The 13,554-nt window shown below is 41.8% G+C and overlaps 3 protein-coding genes across 3 annotated transcripts; 2 read left to right on the top strand and 1 right to left on the bottom strand.

Moving 5' to 3' along the window:
• The first annotated feature begins 1,862 nt into the window (after positions 1–1,862).
• Positions 1,863–2,991, top strand: LOC137870685 (endonuclease domain-containing 1 protein-like). Its single transcript, XM_068708095.1, has 3 exons — positions 1,863–2,183; positions 2,498–2,882; positions 2,966–2,991. Exons 1-3 carry the CDS (start codon positions 1,863–1,865, stop codon positions 2,989–2,991), a joined length of 732 nt encoding a protein of 243 aa, XP_068564196.1.
• Positions 2,992–5,587: 2,596 nt separating this feature from the next.
• LOC137870678 (uncharacterized) lies at positions 5,588–7,517 on the top strand. The gene has a single exon (XM_068708087.1). It carries the CDS (start codon positions 5,678–5,680, stop codon positions 7,286–7,288), a length of 1,611 nt encoding a protein of 536 aa, XP_068564188.1. The 5' UTR covers positions 5,588–5,677; the 3' UTR covers positions 7,289–7,517.
• Positions 7,518–10,189: 2,672 nt separating this feature from the next.
• Positions 10,190–13,526, bottom strand: LOC137870677 (low affinity immunoglobulin gamma Fc region receptor II-c-like). The gene is made up of 6 exons (XM_068708086.1): positions 13,424–13,526; positions 12,327–12,587; positions 11,128–11,376; positions 10,845–10,961; positions 10,391–10,456; positions 10,190–10,277 (listed from the first exon to the last, which is right to left on the bottom strand). Exons 1-6 carry the CDS (start codon positions 13,452–13,454, stop codon positions 10,228–10,230), a joined length of 774 nt encoding a protein of 257 aa, XP_068564187.1. The 5' UTR covers positions 13,455–13,526; the 3' UTR covers positions 10,190–10,227.
• Positions 13,527–13,554: the final 28 nt, after the last annotated feature.

Below are 13,554 nucleotides of genomic sequence, written 5' to 3'. Positions count from 1 at the left end.
CCTTCTCTTTGGTTGTTTTAGTTGATGATCTTACCAAAGTCTCTCTGAACATTGTTCTCTTACTATTGTGTTCAAAAAGGAAAATGAACACACTCATCTGAGTCCATTTCAGCTACTTAGACAGTGCTGAAATGACTTCTTAACAACTGTCCATACGTGACCTTAACAACTGTCCATACGTGACTTTAACAACTGTCCATACGTGACTTTAACAACTGTCCATACATGACCTTAACAACTGTCCATACGTGACCTTAACAACTGTCCATAGGTGACCTTAACAACTGTCCATACGTGACTTTAACAACTGTCCATACGTGACTTTAACAACTGTCCATACGTGACCTTAACAACTGTTCATACGTGACCTTAACAACTGTCCATACGTGACCTTAACAACTGTCCATACGTGACCTTAACAACTGTCCATACGTGACCGTAACAACTGTCCATATATGACCGTAACAACTGTCCATACATGACCTTAACAACTGTCCATCTTGTAAAAGAAGAACAGGAGGTTTGTGGGAGAGACATTTCTAAGAAATTAATGAAACAGAAAGACTTCCTTTAAGGGATCATACCAGCATTTTGGGGTTTTTGTTCTACTAAGCCATAATGACAAAAAAAAAATGTTCTGAAGATAAGGGACTATTTGTATATTTACTATATATTCTATACACCCTGACAAACTCTCAGAACAGAAATCTGACAAATCCAAAGCAGCAGTGATCACCTTATAACCTCTCCTTTCCATACTTCAATATATTTCTTTATTATTATTATAGGTTTTATTTCATATCCAGCTCATAGCTGTTCATCATGCTCTTATCTCAACTGTTACAGTTTTTGTGTTTTGTCATTTTATTGTTTCTGTTGTTGTTCTGTGCTTAAAAAGTATTGCCTATCTTAAAAAAAGTGCTCAATTCAGTGCTGCAGTGAGTTTGACTGTGTGAACGTGAAATGATTAATAAATGGCTTAATACCGATGGCGAGAGCACACCCACTTTCAGACTTCCTCCTCGGGCTCAGTTAATGTTTGATGTTAACTCTGTTCATGTTTTGAGGCACAAGAGGACACCAGCTGACATCCAGAACACCTGAGCAGTGGTAAGCATTTCTCTTTTAATGTTAGTGAGTACAAACATATACAAATGAACTGCAGCTTACAACAACTGTCCCAACTGCTTTTTAGCTTTTTGCATCTTTAAGCTTTTTTTTTTTGATCAAATTTTAATTTTAGTTAATTTTTTCGTCTGTTAAAATTTATATCCACTTGGTGTATAGATTCCAGTGTTTTCCCATTAAAAAAAAGAATCAATTAACACAGAAATTTCACAATACAACTCATGGAAGTGGCTTCAAATGTTTGATATTTTACTTAATGCTTTAAACTTTTACAAAACACGACAGATTTAGAATGATTGTAACATTGCGAGATACGTTTTGTTGTATTGTTTTATTTTTTTCAAAAAAATAACAACAGACTAAAATATATAAACTAAAATAAATGAATAATGAATAAAAGCTGCCAGACATACTGTATATAGAGTATACACATACATGCAGTTTTTAAGCCATTTTTAAGATGTTACAGTCAGGTATGTAAAGAGTAGACAGGGCTGCATTCCAGCAGAATGTATTCATCTTTGAGATAATCAATGAATGTTTAAAAATGTATTGGATGCTTTAGATTTGTATGGTTTTACTGCGTGACATTATCTGAGTCAGCCTGTTGGTCTTTTAAATGTGACCTGGTTTTACCTGGATGAGTGGAGAAAAGTCGTCGCCTCCTTGTCTTGAGTCTCTTTGTTCTCTCCTGTGACCTCATGACACAGTGTTTGATGCTGACTTCACTGAAGATGTATCGCCTCCTGCCCCTCGCCGCTCTCCTCCTCCTCCTATCCATCGCTCCAACGGGAACTGAAGTGGTGACGTCGATGGCGGACTGTGCAGAATTCTTCCTTCAGCAAACTCCACCAGACATCCCGGGAATCTTGGAGGGAGGGAACATCCTGAACCAGAACAGATACAAACCCATTTGCCAGACTTTCAATAACATTAGAAGATTTGTGACGCTCTACGACACAGAGAACAAGATCCCAGTGTTTTCTGCCTACAAGTACAGAGAGATACAGAGCACTGGTAGGCCCAAAAACGAAATTTGGAAAATAGAACCACAGGTATGATCTTTTGTTTTTTGTGTTATTGTTACTAAATCACAAATATAAAATTTTATTTTTGACTGATACTTCTACAGATAGCAGTCTAGCAACTACATCACTACTGCATTTTCAAGTTTGTTTTGTAAAATAGAAATAATCAGCGTCTTCCAAAATGCTTAAAGCTTAATGCATAAGTCTGCTCAGTATTCAGTAAACGTTGCATGAGATTGCTGAGTACATTTTGGATTATGTATCATTACTGTTACTGTACATTTCATCTGCTTTACCACTATCCTGCCCACATCAATAACTCAGCCTTCCAATTGTTACAGCTTGAGAACATACCTAACAAGAACATGAGGGCATCATCCAAACCTAGTTACAACCATCAGGCATCAAAGACTGATTACACCGAAAGGTACGAAAAATGGTACGACAGAGGCCATTTATTTCCATGCTCTTATGCATCGAGCAAAGATGACAAGGTATCTACCTATACCCTCACCAACATTGTTCCACAAGCAGGAACATTCAACAAGGGAAGCTGGAACAGAATGGAGAAATGCATCAAATGTGTTCTGGATGAGTACTGCACAAACAGCAACGGCGTCATAGAAGGCTTTTTGGTAACTGGAGCAGAGCCCGGCACCCAAAAAATCAGTGACAAGGTTAATATTCCTTCCATGCTCTGGTCAGCATTCTGCTGCTTCAGTCACAGTGAGATGGGTGGAGGCAAGTGGCTAGCAAGTGCGCATTGGGGCCAAAATGTGAACGATAGCAGCAAAGATTTACATCTTCAGACAAAGACCTTGGAAGAGCTCCATGAAGAAATGACAACATCAAACTCAGAATTTAAAGTGTTTCCTGGAACACGTTGTCCTCTCAAAACAACTGTCACTCAGTTGTACCCAAAACTTAATGAAAAATGTGAATGTCCACCCCCCATTTTAACTACTTCTGCCCCATCCACGACCACCTCTACCCCTTCAATTTCAACGTCTGCACCTCTCACTACCACATCTGCCCCACCCACAACTGTATCTTCCCCTTTTAGTACAACAGCTGGCCTTCTCACTACCACATCTGGCCCTCTCACAACCACGTCTGGTCCTCTTAGTACCACATCTGGGCCTCTCACTACCACATATGGCCCTCCTAGTACCACATCCGGGCCTCTCACTACCTCTTCTGGCCCTCCTAGTATCACATCTGGGCCTCTCACCACCACATCTGGGCCTCTCACTACCACATATGGCCCTCTTACCACCACATCTGGCCCTCTTACTACCACATCTACTCCTCTTACTACAACATATGGCCCTGCCAGCATCACATCTGCCTCTCTCACTACCACATCTGGCCCTCTTAGTACCACATATGGCACTATTAGTACCACATCTGCCCCTCTCACTACCACATCTGTCCCCCTCACAACCACGTCTGGTCCTCTTAGTACCACATCTGGCCCTCTCACTACCACATCTGGCTCTCTTAGTACCACATCTGACCCTCTTAGTACAACATCTGGCCCTCTTAGTACGACATCTGACCCTTTTACTACCACATCTGGCTCTCTTAGTACCACATCTGACGCTCTTAGTACAACATCTGACTCTCTTAGTACAACATCTGGCCCTCTTAGTACGACATCTGGCCCTTTTACTACCACATCTGGCTCTCTTAGTACCACATCTGACCCTCTTAGTACCACATCTGTCCCCCTCACAACCACGTCTGGTCCTCTTAGTACCACATCTGGCCCTCTCACTACCACATCTGGCCCTCTTAGTACGACATCTGGCCCTTTTACTACCACATCTGGCCCTCTCACTACCACATCTGGCTCTCTTAGTACCACATCTGGCCCTCTTAGTACCACATCTGGCCCTCTTAGTACGACATCTGGCCCTCTTAGTATGACATCTGGCCCTTTTACTACCACATCTGGCCCTCTTAGTACCACATCTGACCTTCTTAGTACCACATCTGTCCCCCTCACAACCACATCTGTCCCCCTCACAACCACGTCTGGTCCTCTCACAACCACATCTGGCCATCCTAGTACCACATCTGGCCCTTTTACTACCACATCTGGCCCTCTCACTACCACATCTGGCTCTCTTAGTACCACATCTGGCCCTCTTAGTACGACATCTGGCCCTCTTAGTACGACATCTGGCCCTCTTAGTATGACATCTGGCCCTTTTACTACCACATCTGGCCCTCTTAGTACCACATCTGACCTTCTTAGTACCACATCTGTCCCCCTCACAACCACATCTGTCCCCCTCACAACCACGTCTGGTCCTCTCACAACCACATCTGGCCATCCTAGTACCACATCTGACCTTCTTAGTACCACATCTGTCCCCCTCACAACCACGTCTGGTCCTCTTAGTACCACATCTGGCCCTCTCACTACCACATCTGGCTCTCTTAGTACCACATCTGGCCCTCTTAGTACAACATCTGGCCCTTTTACTACCACATCTGGCCCTCTCACTACCACATCTGGCTCTCTTAGTACCACATCTGGCCCTCTTAGTACGACATCTGGCCCTCTTAGTACGACATCTGGCCCTTTTACTACCACATCTGGCCCTCTTAGTACCACATCTGACCTTCTTAGTACCACATCTGTCCCCCTCACAACCACGTCTGGTCCTCTCACTACCACATCTGGCCATCCTAGTACCACATCTGGCCCTTTTACTACCACATCTGGCTCTCTTAGTACCACATCTGACCCTCTTAGTACCACATCTGTCCCCCTCACAACCACGTCTGGTCCTCTTAGTACCACATCTGGCCCTCTCACTATCACATCTGGCTCTCTTAGTACCACATCTGGCCCTCTTAGTACCACATCTGGCCCTTTTACTACCACATCTGGCCCTCTTAGTACCACATCTGACCTTCTTAGTACCACATCTGTCCCCCTCACAACCACGTCTGGTCCTCTCACTACCACATCTGTCCTCCTCACAACCACGTCTGGTCCTCTTAGTACCACATCTGGCCCTCTCACTACCACATCTGGCCCTTTTAGTACCACATCTGGCCCTCTTAGTACCACATCTGGCCCTTTTACTACCACATCTGGCCCTCTTAGTACCACATCTGACCTTCTTAGTACCACATCTGTCCCCCTCACAACCACATCTGTCCCCCTCACAACCACGTCTGGTCCTCTCACTACCACATCTGGCCATCCTAGTACCACATCTGGCCCTCTTAGTACGACATCTGGCCCTTTTACTACCACATCTGGCTCTTTTAGTACCACATCTGACCCTCTTAGTACCACATCTGTCCCCCTCACAACCACATCTGTCCCCCTGACAACCACGTCTGGTCCTCTCACTACCACATCTGGCCATCCTAGTACCACATCTGGCCCTCTCACTACCACATATGGCACTATTAGTACCACATCTGCCCCTCTCACTACCACATCAGTCCCTCTTACTACCACATCTGGCCCAACAACTACTATTCTTCTAACAACCACCATGCCTCAGACCACACCATTTGTATCAACTACCCCAGCAAATAATCCAACCACGACTCCTCCTACAACTACTAAACCCAAAACTACTACCATGCCAACAACAACCACAGTCCCCACAACAACCACCAAAACTACAACTGCTACAACAACTACTTCAACAACTACAACCACAACCACCAGCACAACTACAAAGAAGAAAGATGATGACAAAGACAAAAAGGAAAATAAGCAGGTGAATAAAGGAAAACCAGTTGGAGGAGATCCAGTACCACCATTACCTATTCCAGGCAGTGGAGGGCTTCTTGGGGGTCTCGGGACAATTTTCACAGGAATATTTACCGGAATAGGTAGTGCATTTTCAGGAGCGCCAACATTTTTGGGATCACTGGGAGGAACAGGGAATGTGGTTAAAATGTTCTCTCCAATCATTCTGACTGTTAACATTGCTCCTACAACAGCTGCTACTACTACTACTGCTCATTCAAACAATGGGCTTCCTGATGCCACTACTGTTCCTAAAACTACTACAACTCTTTCTTCTATTAGAACTCCTGCAATTCCACCTGAGGTTATTGCTACTTCTTCAGCCATTTCTGTATCTTCTACCACCTCTAGCGGCACTCCAGACAATGAGTTTGTTGCACCAACAAGTCCTCACAAAACTATTACCATTCCAGTAAAGGCCATTACAACTCATCCAGCGATTACTACCCAACAAGTATCTGCCATTTCACCGAACGTGGCCAAGCGTCCAACAACAACAATGCCCCAAACTAGTACCACATCTGGACCTTTTTCTACCACATCTGGCTCTCTTAGTATGACATCTGACCCTGTTTCTACCACATCTGCTCCTCTTACTACAACAGATGGCCCTGCCAGCACCACATCTGCCACTCTCGCTACTACATCTGGTCCTCTTACTACCACGTCTGCTCCTCTTACTACAACAGCTGGCCCTACCAGCATCACATCTGTCCCCCTCACTATCACATCTTCACCTCTTAGTAGCACATCTGCCCCTCTTACTTCCACATCTGGCCCTCCCAGTACGACATCTGCACTTCTTACTACCACATCTGGCCCTCTTAGTACCACATATGGCCCTCTTACCACCACATCTGGCCCTCCGAGTACCACATCTGGGCCTCTCACTACCACATCTGGCCCTCCTAGTACCACATCTGGTGCTCTGAGTACCACATCTTCCCCTCTCACTACAGCAATTACTACCCTACAAGTATCTGCCATTTCACCGACCGTGGCCAAGCATCCAACAACAACAATGCCCCAAACAACACCCATCCATGCAAACTCTGCTGCGGCATCAACCACCTCTGTCAGAGCAGCCACAGCTACGACTCAAACAGCTATCATTTCTGAGGAAAGCTTTTCTATCAAACCTTCTCCAGCTCGTCGCATCTTCTCCACTCATAGTCCGCCTTCCTCTTCAGCTCCTTCTGAAACCTCAAGCCCTCCAACAATGCTTTACCCTCCGTTTTCTCATTCAAATTCCTCCATCCTGTGTCCCACACAAATATATTTTTCTCACTATTACCAGAATGTTCTTGGGTACTACCAAGTATTATACCATTACCAGAATAACAACTAGCAGATGTTTTGCACTGAAGAAATTCATGCTTGGCTTTAAATCTCAATCAGAAATCGATGGTTCTAACTCTCAGTTGATCATGTTGCATCTATTCTTATGAAATGACTAACAATGAGAGAAAACACATTCCAGATTCTGTTGCACTTCAAATCTGTTCACTAACAGAAATTGTTATGTAAAATCTATAGATTGCAGACAGATTGTGTATATTTTCCCTCCCAAAACGTGATTATATGACATGATTTTTTTCTATGATTTAATTAAATTTTTTTTCCTCTTCAATGTGTTTTTAAATGCATTTATTTGCCTTATGTACAACATTTTAAATAAACTTGCCTCGCCTCCAATCAAGTAAACAGTATAATTAATATTTAAGAGAAACAAATGCACAAAACCCTGCACACGTAAACACTGTTTTAAAGCCAATGAAGTCATTACATGACGAGTATAAAGGTGCACCATATTGAAAAAAACAGCAAAACAGCCCTTTAACCTCTACTGGACGACCTAAACGTTTCTGAGACATCTTTTTCACAAAGCAGAGTTTTAATCATCATCATCTGATCAAGCATCTTGCAAAGATGCGTAACATCCGTGCTCTAAAAGTGTGTTGCTTTCAGTGGATGCTGCAGATTTCCATTCCCAGATGTTTGATAGTTGACTTTTTGTTTTTTTAAATCTCTCCCAAAGACTCCCATGTTGCCACATCGAGTGTCAGTTTGACCGACAGTTTAAAATGAATAACAGAGTCATTAGACTAAATTGTAAAACACCACTAATGACATTTATTGACGTCTGCACAGACACGGTGCGAGAGACACACACACACACACACACACACACACACACACACACACACACACACCATAAACTCTGACAGGAATCAGTTGCCTTTTTAAACTGTCCTGCTGCAGGTGATTTAGTGAAAAGAGACCAATACAATATAAAGTAATACATATAAAATCAACAAGGAGGTGAGCACTGGCCATTGTCATTGGCTTAGCTTACTTCTGTTAGCTGTTGTATAAAATAATATATCTACATTGTGAACACTCTGATATGTGTTACATATGTTGATAACAGACATGTTTAATGAATTGGACAGTTTTGTCTACAATTAAAGTGGTTTAGACCAAAATGCCCACTAGGTGGCGTAATGTCTCCATTTGAGGACGACTCATCAGAATGTGTTTGGGGAGCTCAGAGCTGAAAATTGCATGAAGTTGTTGTTCCACCAGAAGGCATCAATTCTTCACTGTGCATTGAGGTTGAACAATCTCCTCTAACCAGTGTTTGCTGCTTGTGTTTTCCTCTAAAGTGTTACTTTCTCATCACCTTAAGTGCATATTATTTTCACAGATATGCACTTAAAGGGAGAGTTCAACCCCACATTAGTTCTTTCTCTTACCTGTCGTGTTATTTATTCATTTGGTGTGAGTTGAAATAAGATAGTTCCTACATAAAACAGCTCACAACAAGGTTATTAAATGAAGGTATTTTTTTTATTTGAACTGTCGCTATCAGAAAATATTGGAATTTTTTTTTACGCTGTTACTTTAGAACATTACTGCATTCACTTTCCTCCACTGTTGACATTTGTATTAAATGATCCGTCAATCAATCGGTGATATCAGGTCCCTGTCTTTTATGTGCTGGCGTTACCACTTGGTTTATATTTGGATCCCAGATTGTAAAAGATTTAAAGTTTTGATAATAGAAATATTACTCCCTATAATCTCCTAATCTAGCCAGACACACACAGAGATGACTCAACCTTCAGTCTCAGTCACATGTACAGAGAGCCTGTTTACACTGTTAGGGGGGAAACTGGACACACAAAGTACATTTCTGCATCATGACAAGTTCAACAAACTACCTGATGATCAAGTGAGAAAACAAAATCTCCCTAATGAGGGAAATAGAAAGTTATTTCTACAAGGAAGCAACTACAGTTTTCTCTGCACTGTTGATGACAGAGTAGTCACAAGATACAAGAGAACATTACTTGTGTATTTCCTGTTTTGCATTCATTAGTCTCGCATGAGAGACGTCAGGGACATTTTATTAAGGGAAGCATTGATTGAATTTTGTAATAAAACAAACAAGCATTTCCCCAAAATGTCCCGCTTCGCCTTTTATATACCCGTTGATTCAAATAAAACATTTCAAATACGATGTTCACATGAAGCGGATCCTAACTACACATTGGAACACTGTGATGTGAATGCAGCTGAAACAATAATTAATCATAATCAACAGTTTCTGGTGGTGATCAAGCGTACGTAGGGGTGAGCTCACAGCAGGAGAACAAAAAGCAAACATTATTAATAAAGTGGAGTAAATCAACAGCAGATGGAATGACGACATACTTGCTCAAGGCTTTGATAGATAACTAACAAATAGTGTGACTCATTTCTGGTCCTATTATTAGAATCACAAAGAATTTGAAACCATACACCCACGCTTCTAGATACTTCCTTGTGAGAGAGAGGTTGCGATGAAACTGAGCTCTCCGTTTCATTGCATTAAAGGTAGGTTATAAGGTAGACATGTTTCAGTAAATATCTTAAATAAATCTGCTGACCTAGTTTTTTGCGGCTCTGTTGCGATCCGAATATGTCTGCTTGTTTGTATTTCTGTAAATGTCTTCCTGTTTAACTAGACTTCTGTGTTGGTAACCCGGATCGGGTTTTGTTTGTTGTTTAAGTGAAATTATTCAGAAATGAGACACTGAAAATACAAAAACTAACGCTGTGCAGGTGAGACAAAGCGGACGAATAAAAATACAGTAAAAAAAAAAAAAAAAAAAAAAAGCTCAGGTGAGTATCTTACAATTTTCAGCAAAGTGTGGGTAAAAAAAAAAAACTGTAATCAAAGAGACATTGAACACATCTTCAGGTTAATACATAAAACTTCAACGCTGGTTCTGTTGTTTCTCCTCAGGTGGCTTCTGGTTTGAGTAATGAGTAGAAGGATGAAGGATCCATTTCTGAGAAAAAACACACACATGTAAACTATTAAACCGTTACATTTATTATATCGACCATTGCTGGTTATTTTGGACGGTGGTCTATAATGTGTGTTTGTGTTTGTGTGCGTTACCTCTGTCCTCCTGTGGTTGCACTTCCTGTGTGGCATTCGTGTACAACACATCAGAGTCGCATTTTCCTGCAGCACAACACTTCTTACTGTTACACAATTTAGGTTCACGTGTTTTAAAGCAAATTAAATATTGTAAAAAACGTTTTTCTATAAATCAAAATGAGGATTTTTTTTATCTATTTCTTTTTATATTTAAGAAGTAGTTATTGTATTATGATCATTAGTTGGTTTATAAGAAAAATTTAAATAAACTGCAGAGTGAGAGCTCATGGCGATGAAGGAACATGTCACCCAGTGCAACCGTGTGACTCATTGATGTGTTATTTAATAGTTTTGGGACAACATTAGAACAAAGAAGGTACATCAGGCTTTGCAAATCATTTTGAGTCCTGTAGGATACGTTTATTGTTGAAATATAATGTCGCTACGTTTGTTTACATGGAAACAGGCTGACCTTTGTGGTTCCTGTAGACGCACAGCAGCGTCACAGAGGCCAGCAAGAGGCAGACGGCCAACACAGGAAGTAGAATGGGTGCAAGACAGAGATGAGAAGATTCAGGACGCCCAGCTTCTACACAACAAATGAGAAAAAACTGTTTGATGTCAATGCATAAAACACAAAAACAAAGTCTATGTGTCTATGTGGTTGGCGCATGCGTCTCTAATGAGCACACAGATCACTCTATCTCCTCATTCATCTCCTGGTATTCAGTAAAGCATCTCTCTCGTTGTCTCACCTCTGACAGCCAGCCAGCTCTCTTGTGATTCTCCGGCTCCAGCGATGTGACACTTGTAGAAACCTTCGTCAGACTTTAGAACGCTGTGGACGGTCATGTTTCCTGTCGAGCTGCTGCCGATGAGGACGCCGTCTTTGTAAAATTCAGCTGTGAGATTGGAGGAGGGTGTTGTCCGATATAAGCAGTGAAGAGTCACAGATTGTCCCTCCTGCACAGGATGGACAGGACTTTTCAGGATCACAGAGCCTCCTGAATGACAGAATGGCACAAAGGTCAGAAAATGGTTTAGCGGTCCAGTAGCTTTAAAGCTGCAAATAAAGATCACATAGTAGTAGTAACTTGGCAAATTGTACTTGTTTATGTTTGTTTGTACAGATTAAATGAAGATTGTTTCTGTATTTTTTTTGTGTGTCTGTATTTTTTTACTTTTAGACAGAACCAGGCTAACCGTTTCCACATGCTTCCAGTCTTTGCGCTAAGCTAAGCTAAGCTAACTTGGCTGCTTGCTACAGCTACACATTGTTTTGTACGGACACGAGTCGGGTTAACAAGACTATTTGTCTCTCATTCAGCGTGCAATAACAACACCAATCTTGCTTTTTGCGTGTCATTTTGCAACATAGTCTGTTTCGACTGTCATGTAAACTCATATGTGTGAATGTGCTACGCTCAAGTGACGTAGTACAAAAAGTGAGAAAGACTATGACGGCCGAAGGGTAAAACAAACACAGGACTTTCAACCAGGAGACCGTTGTGTCCCAAAGTGTCGTTGAGTTATTTTGAAGTTCTGCTCCGTACATGTCTTACATCGTTTACGTTTTACTTTAATTACACACTTATTTTAAGCCCAACCTAGCTAAACGGTTGTGTTGCCTCAAGCTAACTGTGGCAGTTTCGGGGTAACGGTGTGGCGTAAAATGACACGCAGTTAGCCTAAAATGTGTTTATATACCTTCCCATGAGATCAGGTTGGTCCTCCTTTGTTACTAAGAGGCTATATCAATATTCCAACAATGACAAAAAAGACAATATTAATGGAGGTTGATGTAAGTGTTTCAACAGTTGATCAATGCTGCTTATTTCCTGGTGAACTAGACACGCTCTGTGTGCAGTTGATTGTTTGTCTGTTGGATGTGTTGTGCCGTGATGATATTTTTGTGTTGGTGATATTTTTGTGTTGGTGGTTTAGTTGAACCCACCGGTCACAGTGATGTTGACGGCATCGCTGCACTCTCCGGCTCCAAACTCACACCAGTACACTCCAGTGTCAAATGAGTAAATGTCCTGAAGGAAGCACTGGGACTCATTTATTTTACCCCAATCTATGGAACACTCTTGGTTTGTGTTTGTGGATGTGTTTCTCTTAAGTCTCCATTCAGAGTTTCCTGACTCTGCACAGCTCAGCGCTACAGACTCGAACATAAAGAACTGGGATCTGTTGGGAACTAGTCTCAGAGAGGCTGAAAGACAAAGAGAGATGATGACAAAGTGAGGTTTTCATTGTAAATGTGTTCACACTGCGAGCAGCAGAAGTCTTCTTGCAGAGGTTAACAGCAATGTGCTGCCTCACACGCATTTTGTTGCTTCTTTGTTTCACAACGGATGTGATGTGGACAATAACTCCACCGCTCTCTGCGAAACGATGGTTGGAGAACGGTAGCGTCCATTATTGGGGTTCATGAGAAGCTGTACATTTTGCCATTAATAATTTGATGCAACATAGAACCAAAGTCCCAAATTCAACACCATCCACCTCTTCACAAGATCACAGCTTCACAGTGTGACACAATGATTTACACCCACATATCAAACTCGCTGCTGTAATTGTGAGAGCTAAAAGTAACTGCAGAAATATAAGACTCTAAATATGTCCTTGTTGCAAGCAAATGGTGTTTCATCTGTAGCCTTTTGAACAATGCTGCTTAAAAAGGGGGAAATGGTTTTGTGTTGGCCAGAATGAGGTTGTGTTCTCCTTTTGTTGCAGGGCTTCTCAATTCAACACTTATTTGCCATTTCAACACAGTTGATGGGAATTTGTACAGGCATTTAGTAGAACTTAAATAGAATTTAAATGTCCGTAAACAGTAACATGCTTCCTCTCATTTTCTGAAATGATGTCAAACATCAGACCGGGTTTTATTATTGAATCGGCTAACTGCTTGTTGAAACAGAACACAAAGTAGATTCAATAAAATGTTTCAAATTGATATTATCGACATGAAAGATGCTCATAAACACGGATGCAGGCACAGGCACACACTCATAATCACATAATAATCTTAGTACTAGTACTCACCGACGATAGTGCAGAGTGTTGTGATCTCCATCTTGCTCAGCTTGACTGACTGAGGGGCTGCTTCACACCCCTGATCTGATTCTATACCATCTAGACATTGTTTGTACAGGATGTGTGTCAGCAGTACACGT

This window comes from Cebidichthys violaceus, unplaced genomic scaffold (assembly GCF_023349555.1).
Source record: "Cebidichthys violaceus isolate CVI_PGR_0920_01 unplaced genomic scaffold, fCebVio1.0.p SCAF_133, whole genome shotgun sequence".
NCBI lineage: Eukaryota > Metazoa > Chordata > Actinopteri > Perciformes > Stichaeidae > Cebidichthys > Cebidichthys violaceus.
Note: the sequence above shows the minus strand (reverse complement) of the source record. Positions and strands in the feature narration are given on the sequence as shown.